General features: G+C 41.0%; 1 protein-coding gene across 1 annotated transcript in view; it reads left to right on the plus strand.

Annotated features, from left to right (window-relative positions):
- The window catches only part of LOC109389100 (supervillin-like), a gene marked incomplete at its 3' end in the record, with an annotated part of 129,530 nt that overhangs the window by 93,899 nt on the left and 17,774 nt on the right, over nucleotides 1–17,857 (plus strand). Inside the window, exons 7-16 of the mRNA XM_019654389.1 lie at nucleotides 4,209–4,289; nucleotides 6,991–7,887; nucleotides 8,246–8,416; nucleotides 9,106–9,140; nucleotides 9,729–9,790; nucleotides 10,091–10,230; nucleotides 11,605–11,700; nucleotides 13,346–13,589; nucleotides 14,061–14,637; nucleotides 15,471–15,696. Of these exons, the coding sequence (XP_019509934.1) occupies nucleotides 4,209–4,289; nucleotides 6,991–7,887; nucleotides 8,246–8,416; nucleotides 9,106–9,140; nucleotides 9,729–9,790; nucleotides 10,091–10,230; nucleotides 11,605–11,700; nucleotides 13,346–13,589; nucleotides 14,061–14,637; nucleotides 15,471–15,696 (2,529 nt within the window). The remainder of the gene's footprint in view (nucleotides 1–4,208; nucleotides 4,290–6,990; nucleotides 7,888–8,245; nucleotides 8,417–9,105; nucleotides 9,141–9,728; nucleotides 9,791–10,090; nucleotides 10,231–11,604; nucleotides 11,701–13,345; nucleotides 13,590–14,060; nucleotides 14,638–15,470; nucleotides 15,697–17,857) is intronic.

The following is a 17,857-nucleotide window of genomic DNA, read 5'->3' on the forward strand; positions in this document are numbered from 1 at the left end:
CATGTCATCTGCGTATAATGACAATTTTACTTCTTCCTTGCCTATGCGGATGCCTTTTATTTCCTTTTCCTGTCTGATTGCTATCACTGCCGGACTCTTTTGATTTCACCTTGTACATCTGGAGAAACAGAGGAAGAAGGTGATTAGGGTTTGCAGGATTTATACGGAATTGAGCAGCTATCTGCTGGAGAGACCAGCGTATGGTCAGAATTGTGGGTATGACCAGAGTTGTGCTGAGCTCTAGAGCACATGAGCACTGGCATCTCAACTACACTCATTCAAGCCAGGAGGCAGTTATTTTCCAGAAATGTGGAAGCCTGCAGCTCGGGAAGTGTGGGAGATGTAGGATGGACGGTCCAATAGCACTGGGTTCCAGGCCCACCCTTTCATGAACCAACTTGTGATCGTGGACAGTTAATATACTTTTTCTTGCACCTTCTTTTCTTCATCTATAAAATGAGGATAAGAATACCTCAGAGAGGTGCTGTGGGGATGAACATTCAACAATTCACCCATTCCACAAATATTTATTGAGACCTGCTGTTTACCACACACTCTTCCGAGGGCTGATGATGCAACAGTCTCTTAAGAAGCATGTACTCTAGTGAAGGGAGAGAGACAATAAATATGTCATGTGACAAGTGTGGTGAATGCTATGAAGAAAATTTGAGAGAGTCAGTGAAAGCAGAGAGAGTAAAGATTGGGGGTTGCTATTTGACATAAAGTGGTTAGTTAGGAAGGTCCCTCTGAGAAGATAACAGTGGAGCAGAGACCTATATAAAGTGAAGAAGCAAGCCATGCACCCATCGGGGTGGATTGTTCCAGGCAGAAATAGTTCCCATGTGGACACTGCATGGAGTGTTTGAGGAGGCCCCCAGTCACCAGTGAGGCAGGAGCACGGGGCTGGGGGGAGGTGACGGGGGTGATGGGTGAGACGTGTGGGGTGGAGCAGGGAGGTCAGGAAGAGCCAGTAGCCCATCACGAGGGCTTTGGGTTTGGCTCTAAATGAAGCCATATAAGGATTTTGAAAAGAGGAATGACAGATCTGCCTTCCATTTTAAAATAATTCCTCTGGTTGCTAAGCTGAAAATAGACTATAGGTGGCAAGGATGAACATATTAATAGGTAGAGTAAATAGAAGGTCATCTCAGTAATCTAGGTGTGAAATGGTGGTGGCTTGAACTAGAATGACCGAGGCAAAGGTGGTGAAAAGAGGTTATATTTTGAAGATAAACCAATAGGATTTGCTGGTGACTTAGATGTGGAGTAGGAGAGTAACAGAGGAGTAAAAGGTGAGCTCAAATGTTTGGCCAGGGCACCTCAATGCAGGAGCTGCCATTTGCCGAAATAGGGATGGCTCCAGTAGAAGTGAAGCCTGGAGGGAAATTAAGAGGTTTTTTTTGTTTTTGTTTTTGTTTTTTAGACATGTGAAATTTAAGCTGTCCATTAGATATCCAAATGGAAATGTCAAGTAGTCAGTTGAATCCCGGAGTCTGAGTTCAAGGAAGAGACGGGGGTGGAGATAAACATTGGAAGGTTGTCAGCATGGAAGTGAATGCTGAATGAGATCATCAAGGCATAGGCTATTGATGGAGCAGGAAAGGAGTGGACACCCTGACTTATAGAGGTGCAGGTGGTGAGGTGGAATGAACAGAGAAGGCTGATGACTGGCCCAGAAGGCAGGTGAAGGGAGTGAGTGGTCGATCACCTGCATCAAATACTGTTGGTAAGAGAAGGACCGAGAAGTGACCACGTTCTGGGCTTTAGTGGAGAGGAAGTGCCCAGGACAGCCTAGTTTAATTAAACAATAAGTTGAATTAAATTTATATCTCCCCCCACCACCCTGTTTTCATTTTCAGGTTTTGATGGCAGAAAAGCTCACCCAAATAAGCGCCTTCGCCAACCCTGGGTCCAGGAAGTCTTACTTGGAAGTATACTATCTAAATCACTCCTGCTTTAAATTCACTTAAGACAAACTCGAGCACTCCTGGTGAGGCTGGACCCACTCTCTTTAAAATCACATGACTTCTGAATTGGGACTCTATATGTATCATCTCTTTAAGAGAAACAGTAACTCAAAAGTGCAGTGCTATGTTGTCTATGAAGAAGGAAGGCGAGGAGGAGACTAGCGTTTGGAAGGGCTTACCGTGTTCTAGGCGTGATGCCTTCACATATGCTTATTTCTCCTTATATACATTTGTAGTATATAGGAAATGTCAAAATTTGAGTCTCCCCTACCATGATAGAAGTTACTTGGTTCTTTTGGCCAGTTCCATATCTAAATTGTAATGGATTAAATGGAGCCCAGCAAGTCTGCTCTGTGTCTGTGATTCTACAAATGCAAACTTAACATATTCTTAAGCCCCAGATAATTTTTATGGTGATGCTGACCAAGTTTTATTTTTATTAGTGAAGCTCATATTCAGAAAGTTGTTTAGCACTTTACAGTTTACAAAGTACCCTGTTATGAAAAAAGTATTGGAGCCTTAAAATAACTCTGTGATGTAGGTATATTAACTTGATACAACTTTCAAAAGTAAGTACCTATTACTCCCTCTTCTCCCTCTGAATCCTGTGCTGTGTTGCGTTGTGTCATTTCTTAGCTGCAGATGATATGCTAAACAATTCCTATATTTAAATAAATGCTGAGAAATTAGACCCTTTAGAGTTGGAACTAAAATGGCTTCTCCTACATACACCTAAGTTGTTTACTGGGTATGGGCTAAATTGCTATAATACTGGAGACAGGGAGGTGGGTGATAGGTTTGCGTGTGGAAAGACAGGATATGACTGGAGAAATAGAAGCTCAAGTCTAAACTGTGAGAGATTTCAGTGGTCACAGAAAAATGTACAGAAATGGTGGCAGACAGGCTCTTGCTTTAATCTAAAATGTGTTTTCAGCCTGGTATTGAAGAACTCTTGCAAATAGGTTGGTAAGGGTTGGAGCTGGTAAACATTTTAGCTTGCATATAGAATTTTCACTTTTTCTTTCCACATTGTAAGGAGATGCAGGCCAGTTCTTTGAGTATTCCTCCTGTGCCTTGCTTTCCATAGTTACCACACAGTTTTCTTTGCCTATGCTTTTTCTCTAAAATACCTTCAGCCTGGTAGAGTTACAGTTGACCCTTGAACAACATGGAGGTTAGAGGCAACTTGGCTAACCGGACTCTGCAAAAAGATAATTAAAGTTGTCCTTTGATATTCTTAGGGGATTGATTCCAGGATGTCCCCCCACCAACAGATATTGAAATCCTCAGATGCTCAAATCTCTGATATAAAATGGTGTAGGACAATGCATAGAGTCAGCAGTCTGCATCCTCAGATTCCCAACCATGGATCGAAAATACGGTTTTTGATCCACAATTGGCTGAATCTGCAGATGTAAAACTCAGGATACGGAGGGCCAACTATATATTTACTCAAAAAAATCCTCCTAAGTGGCCCCTCGCAGTTCAAACTCATGTAGTTCAAGGGTCAGTTGTACTTTGTCATATTCAACCTTGCAGGAATGAATGTTTAAATCATATGTTATCTTGCCTAGCATGGTGTAAGTTTTTTAATGGCTGGGTGATGCCTGATTCACCTTTGTTGCTTCTCAGAGCCTAGCTCAGTGCTTTGCACATGTAGGCATTCAAATATTTATCAAATAGACTTGAATTAGTGTTGGTAACTGTTGTGTTGGCTGAATTATTCAGTGATAAATATAAAAGGAAAATCTATAACAGCAATTAAAGGTATGCTCTTGTTGACTTCTTATTTATTTCAATTTATTACCTTAACTTGATATGTACTGTTTTGGACACTATTTTTATATTTGGCTATTTACCAATATACCTTAACAAAACTTACGTACAATAAGTTGCCTTATACTTTTCATCCAACTTTTTACAAAGAAGTTGTAGTATTTGTGGGTAGTGTGTGACTATAACCAATTCTTAATTCTTTCAAATTACCTTAAACATTTTTATTTGGTGACTTTAGGTATATTTACTTCTATCTCTTGATTTTAGTAGTGAGCCAAATGTCCTGGAAATTCCATGGCCTGAGTATAAACCATGACAGAAGGTGCTTATACATTTTGAAAACCCAGGATTACTCTTTACTTAACAAAAATCAGCCTTTAGGTTTTAAATGATAATCATTAAGTATGTGTATATGTTGACATTTTAATAGAAATTATCTGAAGTTTTGTTTTTTGTACATGATAGTACAGGGAAACCCAAACATGAGTGGTTTCTCCAGAAAGATTCCGAAGGGGACACATCTTCACTTATCAACTGGCCTTCCAGGTACATCCCAAGTGGAAGCTCTTGCTTTTGTTTCCTGAGTGCCCCTCCTCTCCCTGCTGCCTTGCCTCGCTGCTGTTTCACATATAGTCCAATGCTAACTCTCCTCTTCCTAAGGACAGTGCATTTGAAAGGCACATGTTCAAAAGGAGCTGCTGGACGTTAACCTCCTAATCATTTGCATTTCTCCTTCAATTGCACTAATCCCTTCTAATAGCATTTCTTCTTGCTCCTCTTTTTGAAAATCTTTTGACTGCACCTCCTTTTTTCTCCTCTCACCAACTCACATTCTGCCCGGGGAAGGGAGGGGGGGCAGTAGCGAGGACCTACCGGCTACCTCTGGGTGTCTCTCCTCTTGAGTCCTACCAACCAGCTAGGATCCCATGTCGTCAACACCCCCCCTTCACCAGGCACTTCCAGCCTCCTTGTTTTCATGCCTCCTCGTCTCTAAACCAATAGTTAACTTTCAACAGTTACATTGAGGGCCTGTGGTTTTAAAAGCAGACAAAAAAACCCCTATCATTTCATTTTGAAGGTTGGGGGCAGGGAGAGGCAGAAGGAGTAAGAATGAGTAAGTCATTGGCAGGACAAAGCACCCATATATTGAGTTTCTAACAGTCACTTTGTTCTCAGCTGAGACAACATTCAGATTGTCTCTGATTAGAAGGACACATTCCACAGGAGAACTTGAACCACATTGCAGTCTTCTTTTGATTAACAAAGCTTATAAGTATGAAAACTGGTTCTCTAGCACTGGCTAGTCTCTGAGAAAAATAACAACTCAGAATGCTTTTTTTCCCCCCTGAATTGTTCATAGTAACTGCCTTTCATGAGTGTCTCTGATTTTTCTTTAATGAAGCATACACAGATATCCTGCATCTTATGCTGAAAAACATGAATGTGTTTACTGTATTTTGCCGTGTATAACGCACACCTTTTTGCCCAAATTTGTGAGGGAAAAATAAGGGTGCGCATTATACAAGGGTAGTACTAATTCCATGTCTATATAAATGTTTTTAATTCTTTTATTTATGCTTATGAGTTAAAAGTGTAACTCTAGAAATCAGTAACGATATCCGTATGCAAAATAATACCCTGGAATCTGATCATGGGTTTTGTTGAACTTATGACGAACTTGCAACGACAAAGAGTTATTGGCCTTCTATGATGCGTAAATATCGTAAATTTGTTACTGGTACATAAAATTCCTTGTACCATAATATGTTAAAAAATAAATGCTAAAATTCATTTATAATACAAAAAACAAGTACCTGAATGTAAACAAAAATTTGAATTAAAAAATTAAAATGAAAGATTTTTTTCCCCTGAAAGTTTGGGCCAAAAAATGTAGGTGTGCATCATACACAGGAGCACATTGTACACAGCAAAAGACAATATATCAAGTTTAGCAAGGTGCATTTGTCATTTAAGGACATAATCTCTTCCAAAAAGTATATATCAGAAATAATTATTTTTGCTGACTAATCTTAGGTAAATAAAGGTTTTACATTCCTCAAGAAATCGCTTTTCCTACCTCAAAGGCATTCTTTATTTTTTTAAATTATCTCCAATTAGTAGTCCATTTTTAAACAGTTTCAGTGGTTTCTGCTTTCTCACTACATCACATTTCAAAAAGTAAAAATAAGAACTAGCTACCACTATTAAATGTTTACTCCTTATTAAGCACTAAACCATGTGCATTGCAGACATCACACTACACCTTGTCACTATTATTTACATTTTAAAGGTAAAGCAACTAAGGCAGGTAAGTTACCTGAGACCACACAGTTAGAATGGGCTGAGCCAGACTTTGAGCAGAGGTCTCCGAGGATCCACAGCCAGAGCTCTTACTTAGCTTCTGCCATAATAGAAAAATAGAAAAGAAGCTTTTAAAATGGATTTCACTTTTGCTCTCAGATATTGAAATAGCTCTAGAAACAACCAGAGCAATCTCTTTTTAGATTACTTTTTAACTAACGGCCTAATAGCAATTCCAGAGGAGAGAAAATGTTCAGTTTATTTTCAAAAAAAACTTCTAACATTCTTTTTGATGCTACAATTATTAGTAATAATGATGTCCAAACTGCTCACGTGTCTTCTGAATGAATGAATACAGTCTGCATTGCATGAAAAAGCTTGTGAATGTTTAGTTGAGTGCTTGGAAAGAGGCGATTGTTGTATCTTGAGCTCAATAAAAATAATAATCACAAATGCTCTTCCATTTTCAGGAGACGATGAAATTAACATTTGGTCAATAGGTGTATGTATGCCTGGAAACTACCCCCACGGTCCACATAGTAGGCCCGTACATGCAAAAACTTACCATTCACAGCACGAGCCTCAGTGTGCCCTCATGCATACTGGCGGTATATATTAAGAAATTTCTCTGTGTCTTCTGGGTATTCATTTAGTCAGAAGGCATCCATTCTCTCCTAAGACAGCATCGGACCCCTCTCAGCTTTACAGAGGGTAGAGTTAGTTTTGTACCACACCAGCCTACGAATGTACATTTGGAAACTCAACTAAAAATCATTCATCTTGCAAGCTGTGGTTTTCTGACATTAACCACAAAAAAATGCTTTTTCACAAGTTGTTCTCCCTTTGGGTTGATTTCCATTCACTGGTAATCTGTGACCTGCGCATGCTTCCTTACCGTTGAGCAGTTACTGCACATTGCAACTTAAATCCTTTTTCTTTCTTAAAGAGTTAAAGTTAGAGAAAAAATGGTGAAAGAGGAGAGTGCTCGCAGCAGCCCTGAACTTGCCTCCGAGTCCCTAGCTCAGAGGAGACATCAGCCAGTGCCGGTGCATTACCTGTCCTTTCAGTCAGAAAACTCAGCCTTTGATAGGGTCACGAGCAAGGCAGCCGGCTCTGCACGACAGCCGATCCGTGGCTATGTCCAGCCAGCAGATCCTGTCCACACTGCCATGCTGGTGACCTCAGAAACCCCGGAAAGCGTGTCTGAGTACAGCTGGGTGGAATCAGCCACCCAGAACGTCATAAAACCTCCCACCTTGAAGGCTCTCGAAGGTGAGGGAAGGGAGTCCCCCATTCTCCACATCTGTGAATCAAAAGCAGAGGAAGATGTGCCCTTTACTGAAGCGCTCGAGAAAAGCAGGAAATCACTCCTGGCTTTAGAGGATGGCAGGCTTGCGAGAAGCCAGGAAGACCCCTCTGCACATGAAGACTTTGGCAAGCCTGCGATCAGCACGGCCACCGTAGAACATAAAAAAGAACCGGCAAGTTTGTCGCACCCACCTCAAGCTCAGCCCCAGTTCTCTGAAAGAACGGGCAGAAGCGAAATGGTTTTGTATGTTCAGAGCGAGCCTGTGTCCCAAGATGCCAGAGTGACAGGACACAAAATAGAAGCACCTAGGAGAAAGCACAAGGTCCTCACCCGCTCCCTATCTGACTACACGGGCCCCCCTCAGCTCCAGGCCCTGAAGTGCAAGGACCCAACGGCAAAGGGAGAGCCGGAGCTACGGAGTCCCAGAGCTGAGGGGCCCCAGGCGGAAGTGAGCCTGCTGGACACCAAGGTCTCTGTCGCCCAGCTCCGAAATGCATTTCTGGAATCTGCCAGTGCCAGAAAGAAACCCGAACTGTAGGTGATGTTTCAAACGTCCTCCTGATGTGTCACTTGCACGTCCTTGGCAGAATTATTCACTTCTCAACTTGTGTTGTGTCCTGCCTTGAGTCATTTTTAAGCTTAGCTCACAAGTGTGCAGGGCAGACCGTACAGGAAATGGCTCCCAAACTAGCATTCTGCTTCCGCTTACTAATGGGGAGAGGATTGGGTCTCTGGAATGCTCCACCTCCTTTACATGCATGGTAGAGGCATGCAGGGGGATTTTGGTGGCGTCTGTGCCTGGACTCACTAAGATGCATAAACCTTTCCTTTATTCTCTCTCTCTGTCTCCCCGTTTCCCCGCTGTTATCCTCTCTCCTGATGGTTCTAAAAGTCAATCGCGGGTTGAGAGGTCAACCAAAGGAGTTGGCTTGCCTACCAGTGTGGAACGGGAGAGAGGGTCCCGGAAACCAAGACGCTATTTTTCTCCTGGTGAAAGTAGAAAAACTTCTGAGAGATTTAGAACTCAACCTATAACCTCAGCAGAACGAAAGGAATCGGATAGGTAGGCATGTGTATGTGTGGTTCCATAGTCCAGGAACTTAAAAGAGCTCCTACAGGATTTTCACCATAGTGATGGTCCTGATTCTATTTAAATGGGGTGTGGTGATTCCATAACTCTTCCATCTGATCGATAAGGGGTATTTATTTGGCTCGTATATATTCTTTTAAAGAATCTTGACGATGACACCAGTATCCCAACACACAGTTTCAAATTGTATTCAGACTGTAAGAAGTAAGAAACATTATTTTTCTTGATTTGTTTTTAATTTTCTATGCCCTTGTTTAATGAGAACCCAAATTGAGTATTCACCAGATTTTACAGTGAAAATAACTAAGGGATTTTATGTTCATTTGTCTGCTTACTTGTTGTAATTGAGTTTTATATTAGCACTTACTTATGCCTAGAAATGATCAGGTTTGTCTGAAAAATTATTATCACTTGTGTTTAATAAGTTGCACTTGATCCTGGTTTGTCTCCACAAGGTGTGCACTTGGCTGGGCTGTGTGCACACACACTCCACAGTGTCTGTTAGCTGTATGTGTGTATTCACAACTAGAATTGCTCTCAGGATGATATTCTTTACGACAGTTTAATTGCATTTTTGTTTTTACTTTTCATATGATATTTTATTTGGATCTTTTACTCCCACCAGCTAATTTTTTCTTATTATTTGCTAATATCTCTCCTAGGTCTACTTCGAATTCAGAAATGCCAACCGCTGAGGGCAAGTATCTGTTTTCCTTTTGCTGCTTCTTTATCATCTCACCGATTAGATTTAAAGAATAAGCTTTTGCTTTTTTGAGAGGATGAGATTATGGTGCCTATCATTTTTTTACTTTTCTGCACGTTTTCTCTCTGTGAATATAATAAAGCCTAGTTGAGGTTTTTCAGATGATCTTTCCCTTATTTTTGAGAGTGTTAAAGAATTGCAGAGTGAGCAGTATTAAAACAACTGATCCGAACCAAAGAAGCAGGTTTTTCTTGTTACTGCTGCTGTTTAACTATAAAGAGACATTCCTTACAAAAAAAACCCCAAAACAAAAAAAACCCTATTAAATCTCAATTCATCAAATAGTACAGTAGAAAATTACTGTGCAAACAGAGTTTGGGTTGGTTAATTTCAATGGAAATTAGCACCTTTTCACTGAGCAGAATGGGCTCCCCTCTCCACCAGGGGAAAATATTACCAATTGTAATTTTTAGTACATCTATTCTATGTTCAAAGGATTTCTGGGTCAGCTTTGGGAATCTTTTCAGAACCCTACCTACCTTTTCTTATGATGTTCAGTTTTTATTTTGTGGCTTTTTACAGATGAAGAAAAGGTAGATGAACGAGCCAAGCTGAGTGTTGCTGCCAAGAGGCTGCTTTTCAGGGTAAGATGTGCTAAGGTGTTTGAGTAGGAACTGTCACTGTATCCATTGCACCTGCCTGTGTCCTGCACCTGGGCCCTCTGTGGCCCACCTCACTCATTCTGGCGCACCTGTGATTCTCTCCACGTCCTTGGCTGGCGTGACCACCAGCCAACACAGCACAAATATTCACTTCTGATAATGATGGGTGCCTCTCAGGGTGCTCCCCTGGTGGAACCTGTAGGGGAACAGAGTAGGGGCATTTTGCTGTCTCCATTTCCTTTCCTCGAATTCATAAGGGCTCCACATTGTTTCTGATCTCAGGAAATGGAAAAGTCATTTGATGAGAAAAGTGCTCCAAAGCGACGCTCTAGAAATGCGGCCGTGGAGCAAAGGCTGCGGCGTCTGCAAGACAGATCCCACACCCAGCCCGTCACCACTGAGGAGGTGGTCATCGCAGCCACGTGAGTCTCCCTTGTGACCTCTGGGCCTTGGTTGTAATGTCTTCTTTTTTAAAAAAAAAAAGAGATTTACAATAGGTAACACATCCCATTACAAGGTTCAGAGAAACTTTGAACATAGAAAAACATGAAGAGGGATTTTGTTTAATTTTTTTGTCTCTGCGTTTTGTTTTTTTTATCTCGTTTACAATGGGACATTTATAACGTGAGAGTAGATGGATGAATGTAATGGAGCCCATGTACTTATCACCCAGTGTCAACAATCCTCAGCTCCCGCTCTATCTGTGTCCCCACCCACTTCCCCTTTCCTCCTGGGTTTTTCCAAGCAGACCTCAGATAGCATTTCTCCCATTAACAGATCTCTAAAAGTGAAGGTTTCTTTTTATTTGTTTTAAAATAATCAAAAAATTTAAAAATTAATTGGAAGCCCGATAGCTTCCCAAATGATGGGAAGTAGTTTTTGAGCTGTATGTTCTAATATGTTCAGAATGGATTTCCCAAAATATTTCACTCATTCAGGGATAATTGCTTCCATCAAGTGAAAACTTTTATTAGTTTTTTAAAAATTATTTTTGTGCTTCCTCTGGGTGGACAGACAGACAGACAGACAGACAGACAGACACACACACACACACCCTGAAAAACTCAATGTATCTTACTCAGGGTATTAACATCCCAGGAGACTTCTGTGTCACAGCCCACACCTGTGAACCCGCTGTTTGATCAGCTAGCTGCCTTCACTTCCTTCCTCAGCTATTCCTCAACTTCTCGGTGTATTTATGGAAAAGTACGTCTTGTACCCATTAGGAACTCTTAGCAAAGCAGTTTTTGTGTTGTTGTTTTTTTTAATTTTAATTTTTTAAAAATTATTTGAATGGTTGTTGTAGAACTTGAAGCAACTACCCATGGGAGCAAAGCAGTAAATATAAGGAAAAATTATCACTGTGTGAGGCTTGTTGAATCTACTTTGATATAATCTATTTGCCTATAGATTATACGAGGACACTTATTGTTTTAAAAAGTAGATTGACAACAACATTCTAAAACACAGGTATAATCTACTGATTTGCTGGTGGTTGATATTAGCTTTCTTTTATTTATTTTTTTTAAACCGGAACATTTCTTCTAAAGATGGGGTCAATCCTTTCCAAGCTCTAAACACCTATTCTTATTCCATTTACTTTGAGTAACCTCTGTCCCTTATTTGCTAAGTTTGTCATTGCTTTTCGAGTTCTTTTGTACTTTCCCAAAGTAATGAGCAAATAATTGTGTTAAAATATTTGATTTCTCGTTTCTGAATTGAAAACTATGCTTTCCTTAATGCTTCTTTTCTTTTCTCTCCTTATGAATATTCCTTCCTTGGCAATTGCTTTAAAGTGAACCTCTCCCTGCTTCGTGCTCTGTGGCCACCCACCCTGTAATGGCAAGACTTCCTAGTCCCACTGTAGCTAAGAGCACTGTGCAGCCTGCCAGGTACTGGACAGCAATAGCAGCATGTGGCCCCAAGGGCAAAGGGGCTAGCCAACAGATGCATCTCAAAACCTGGAATGCCTTTCACTTGTTTGACAAACAAGTCAGTGCCATGAGTTGCTCCAAGAATGTGTGGCATTTTGTTTTGTCATGCAAGACACTGATACCTTCATGTAGGCCTGCATGAGAAAACAGTTCATCTACCTGTTTCCATGATGTATTGGAACTAGGATCCCACTAATTCACTTACCCATTTGTTTTCTTTCGGTTTTTCATAATCATAGCCATCCCTAAGAAATGTCATTCTTCAATCTAAAATACTGGCACTTCATAAAGATTAATAGAAAAATGGGAGTTAATGTGAATGTTGAAATCCTAGTAGTACCCAGTTTTGTTTTTTTTTATGTTGTTGTTGTTTTGTTTGTTTTTTCTTGGTTAAAAACACATGTGGACACAAATATGTGTTAAAACAATCCTGCCTGTTTCTAATGTATATAGACAGTGCCACTATATTTGAGGGCTGGGATATGAAGAATTTATAGTGTCTGAACTTAGATGTTTTATTATTATCTTTGAAAATTATGTCCTTAGGGCATGTGGACTAGTCCCTCTATTTTACTGTTATGGGCCAAAACACAAAGGCTAAAAATAAGACGAAAAGAAGTAAAATGATAGTGCAGAAATAAAGCTGGCACCACGCAAAAGCTGGGACCTCTCCAGGGAAGGAGGTTGAGGTTGCCCTCCAGTTCTCCACTTGACCTCAGGAAAGACGCCGAGACTCAGTCTCAGGGTGCTTTCATTGCTACTCTCATTATACCCTGGAACACTGACACTGCTCTTTTGTCTGGGACAACTTGTGAAGTGGTGATTAATTGGAGTCAAGGCAAAATATACTGTTGACTGTATTTGAGAATTGGATTTGCCAGTGACAGAGGGGCCTTGTCTTAAACTTTTGAGGATTCACTGTGGCCATGTAACCGGAAGCCTTCTGCTCTGCCTGGGAGCCGGAGGGACTTACCACTGCCTGAAATTTCCTTCGCTTTTCAAGTTACTGGGAATTACAGATTTAAGTACCTTGAAGAAAACTGGTAGAAACCTATGAGAGGAAGTGCTAGAGTGAAGGAGTGAAAGAAAAATCTCTGAAAGTAAACCGTTTGTGTTTAGCGATTGAAAATTAAAACTCTGTTGTGGATAATGTTGTTGGCACAATGATTATCCTATTTCCCAGTTATTTAAAATGAAAAGGGCACCCTCTGAACCACAAAGATTATGTCTAAATATGCTGTAGGTGATACCTTAAGACTCCCTTTAGCCTGATGAATTAGTGATACTAACAATACAACTTCTCTCCCTAAAATAAGGTATGCCCAAGCTGACTTCAGTTCCTTAAACCAGAAATGCAATGTTTAGGGCTAATTCAGAGCTAAAAATCTGCTCTTTGTGAAACTGACAATGCTTGTGTTGCCAGCCTCTTCTGCTGTGCATTGTCATGTTTAAAAGCCAAACGAGTGCCTGCACCTGTCTTAAACTTATGTAGGCAAAAATAAGCCCTTTTCAAAACTGACACCTGGAAGAAAGTTAATGCATAAAATTAGCAGTGAGCTTCTGTTTGCTTTTATCTGTGTTACCGACTTTTTCTCCCATTCAGATTACAGGCGTCTGCTCACCAAAAGGCTCTAGCCAGAGACCAGGCGAACGAGGGCAAAGATTCTGCTGAACAAGGTGAACCTGATTCCTCCACTCTAAGCTTAGCTGAGAAGTTGGCCTTGTTTAACAAATTGTCCCAGCCAGTCTCAAAAGCTATTTCTACCCGAAACAGAATAGACATGAGACAGAGGAGAATGAATGCTCGCTATCAGACTCAGCCCGTCACGCTTGGAGAGGTGGAGCAGGTGGGTACGCTGTGATCGAATTCCAGTTTGCGAGGTACATTCTTAAACTATAGGAGCACCCTGTGATCTCAGGTTAATGATGTAATTAAAGTGATCTACCTGTAAACTGTGTTACCTGTAGATAATTTGGTAATAATTTCATTCCTAAGAAAGTCACCATGCCAAGTATGTTTTCTTTTTTCTTTTTTTTTAAATCTTTTTTTTTTTGCTTGCTTTCATAATTTGCTTGTTGCAATTGTCTGGAGTGAGTTCATGCCAGAGAGAACACTAGAATGTACAATCTGCTTTTCACTCAGATGATTTTGACTAACGAGATGCCGTGTATAACTGTGTCTAGGATTCATCTCCCACTAAGATAAGCAGTAAAACTGCGCCAAATGTAGTATTGCAGTCTAGGTCAATCCATACACCGGGATTTACATAGACGATGTTTTTCAATCAGCTTTTTCCTTTGTCACTGTGTCCTCCCAGGTGCAAAGTGGAAAACTTCTTCCATTCTCACCCACTGTTAACACGTCTGTGTCCACAATGGCATCTACGGCCATTCCAATGTACGCAGGGGATCTTCGGACAAAGCCATCTGTGGATGACAACACAAGTGCCACTGACTATAAGTTTCCTTCTTCGATAGAAAATTTGGACTCTCCAGTGAGAAGCATTCTGAAGCCCCAGGCCTGGCAACCTTCAGTAGAGGGCAGTGGAAGCAAAGGCACGTTGAGAGAACTGGGAGAGGCAGAAAGCAAGAGAGTTTTGACATGTAGAGACGGTGGTGTTCAAAAGTACGAGTCCTTTGAGGAAGCAGAGCCATCCTACCCCATCCTTCCCCGAGTCCAGGAAGGAGATAGCCATAAGGAACCCAAATATGCTGTTCCGAGGAAGGGAAGCCTGGAGCTAGCTAGTCTTCCCATCGCCCCTCTTGGTGATGAGCTGAAGGAATTTTCCACTGCTGAAAGCGCTGCACCGGGGAACGCTGACGTGAAGGACAGGCAGCCCTTTGAAGAGAAGGTGGACATGGAGAATGTCACCAAGAGGAAGTTTTCGCTGAGAGGTCAGTTGCTACTGCTCCTAAAGTTTTAGTAAGCAACTGGGTTTTTAGTTTCTGCTTGATTGCTTGCATGTGGTTTTTTTTTCTAACTCCATGATGAAGGCAGTTGATAACTAGCGTTGACTATAAGTTTAGTGTGAGTTATACTCCCCTGCAGATTTTTCTTCCATTTGAATCTGACATGTTCGGTGCATTATCAATTTTTCAGCAATAAAAATACTTCCAGCTCTTCCACAAATCTTGATAAGGGTGTTGGATGATTTTGGTCACATTCACTCCCGACAGCCTTGGGAACTGCTAGCTCTGTTAGCCCCTTTTTTAACTGGATAACCCCACATGTCCAGGGCCAGCTAAGCACAGGGAGGCAGGGCTTGAACCCAGGTCTGTGGATTTCTGGGCTCTCCTCATTCCTCTTGTGCAAACTAGCAAGCTATACTGCATGGGACTTTCCTTCTCTTCTTACATTTACACAAAATGATAGTGTGTACGTTATAATAGTGGTTTAGCTTGCAAATGTGGCATATTGGAAATGTGAAAGGATTGTTTTGGAGGAGTAGAAACATTCCGTAGTATGTAGTTAAAGCTCACTTCCTGTGTCTTGCACACAGGAAAAGACCAATTGTCACAAAACGATTTGCTGTGTGGAGTGACCCACTGGGAAGTTTGGTTTTCTCACAGAATATAGCGTGCCACAGATTTGCATAAATCCCAGTGGATTGGGTAACCGGCTGCGTGCCCACAGATTGAACTCCAAGTGTGGGACTGTTGGGGGGTGAATCGCTGGAAGAATGTTTGCCTGGAGAAGTAAGTGCTGACGTCGCTCCTTTCCTTCCCAGCAGCCGAGTTCGGGGAGCCCACTTTTGATCAGACCGGCACAACTGCTGGGAAAACTGTTGCTCAGACTGCAGCCCCAGTGGCCTGGAGGCAGCAAGAGCCTTCCGAACAACCACAGGAGAAGTACCATAAGAACCCATGTGCAATGTTTGCTGCTGGAGAGATCAAAGCGCCAGCGGTGGAGGGTGTCCTTGATTCACCCAGCAAAACCATGTCAATTAAAGAAAGGTAACCAGGTTTAATGATTGCCAAGTAATTCTATTAGGGAGGAAGTTACTGCTTGCTTTTAGAAAAAAGAGCTGAGTAATGGGCAAAGAGATGAAAAAGCGAGTCCAGCTATGTAAGGGGGTGTGCTGTTACACTAGAATTCTTTGGGGAAGGGGAGGTATTTGAGTTAACTGCATTGACCCCAGGGCCTGGCTTGGTAACGCTGAAGAGTGCAAATTCCAGACACCGAGGAGGAAACCAACAGAAACAGACATTTCCTTGCTTTATTTGTTTGCAGTTTTTTTTTGTTTTTTTTTTTTAAAACCTTTGTCTAGTGATAGGAGCAGAGACCTTGGCTCTTTCTCTTTCAGATAACACATGGCTTCAAATCGAATGCACCCACTTCTTGTCGCCATCTATCTATGTTAAGTATATGTAGAAGGAATGAAAATAAATTAATGTTTAGGATCTAAATCCTTGGGATCGGAATCAAAATATTGTTTATTTTACAGAAAGTAAAATGAGTGACTTTTCCATATCAGATAATAGCTATGAAAGATTACATTTGAGTACACTGTAACATCATTTCATTCAAAAGAATGACAGAGGATTGAGAGGATATATTGAATTGGGGAAAATGCAAAGAATGGGAGCTAAATATTTCAAGTTGTAATTTTTTGTTTGTTTGTTTGTTTGTTTTTTTGGTTAACCTTTAGCCACCATTGAATTAAGCAGCAAAATGTGTAATAGTGACAGGAACACTGTGTGAAGCAAGGTCTCATGAATTTCCCGGTGTGATGAGCAGAACTACTTCCGCCGGTTCCTACAGTTCTGCCCACCTGAACACTTCCTTAGCACCCCCCACCGTTTAGAAGTCTTGCTCTGTCAGACTCTGGCCACTCTTATTCTTCTAGCTAGATTTAAATCTACCTAAGACGGTAAATCACAGCACGATGAAAATTCTTCATCTGTTTTTCAAGCTGAGTTTTTGAACCATACTCATAAGATAGTAACCAGGTGGAGCCTTTTTCAACTAATGAATTAGGTTGTTAAGTCGTATTTTCTTTCATCTTTATCATCTAAAATTCACAATAAATTAGACCTACCAGACAAAGGAGGCATAGATGAAGGGCTAAGGGTGTAAGCTAAATAAGAGGAGTGGTGTCTTGAATCAGAGAAGCTGTTCGGCCTAGTCTGGCCTGAAGGCCTCCACTGCGGAAACCTGGCTCAGAGAGAGTTTGATCCTAGATATCCAACTATTGATAAGCAGTTGGGTAAGAAGGAAGTGATACCATTTAAGGGAATTAATGAGAAATATCACTTATACACAAGTTCTGATATATTTACATATCAGAAAATATTTCTAGGGTAAAACCCAATGGAAACATACTGGTACACCCCTTCTTTCAAAGCCTCTTAAAGGAGACGCCCCATCTTTGGGTATAATCTATTTGTTGGGACTTAGGACTTTTGATGAAGTTTTGTCTAGCCACGGTGTAATAATTATTGATTTATTTAACAGTTTTAGTAAATTTTAGTATATCTGTATCTTTCAGAAAGCAGTTTTCATCCTACTGTAAAATTCTCATTTTGGAAAATATGGGATGCCCTAAAGGTGCAGCTTCTTAACCCAGGCTTTATGGACATCTGAGGAGTTCAAGGATGGCTGTCAGGTTTCTGGGAACTAACTGCCTGGAAGTGTGTTCAAAGCCGACTGTGTGTATTGCACCTTTGGCTAGTGGGAGACAGAACTTCTCACAGTCTCCAAGAGTGACCCCAAACTGTTCATAACCATGATAGTAAGGAATGCTTGTTAAATATTCAGCTATTCATTTAATTGTTAAGTATACAGGCATACCTTAGCTATGTTGAGGGTTTGGTTCCAGACCACGGCAATAAAGTGAGCTATCGCAGTAAAGTGAGGATCTCAATACGGCGAGTATCACAATAAAGCGAATTGTAATCTTTTTGCTGTTGAAGGGTTTTGCCTTCAATGTGTAGAAAGTGCAGCATCTGTGAAGTACAATAAAGCAAAGCACAATGAAACAAGGTATGCCTCTATGTTTAAAAAAAGGACGAGGGACACTTTCTTTAGCAGCTGTGTTTATAATAAGTTATGTTCCTACAAAATATATTGCCAGTGATCTTACCCCCTTATCTTGATGGTACTTTTTTTTTTAAA

This window comes from Hipposideros armiger, unplaced genomic scaffold (genome assembly GCF_001890085.2).
Source record: "Hipposideros armiger isolate ML-2016 unplaced genomic scaffold, ASM189008v1 scaffold_221, whole genome shotgun sequence".
Lineage (NCBI taxonomy): Eukaryota > Metazoa > Chordata > Mammalia > Chiroptera > Hipposideridae > Hipposideros > Hipposideros armiger.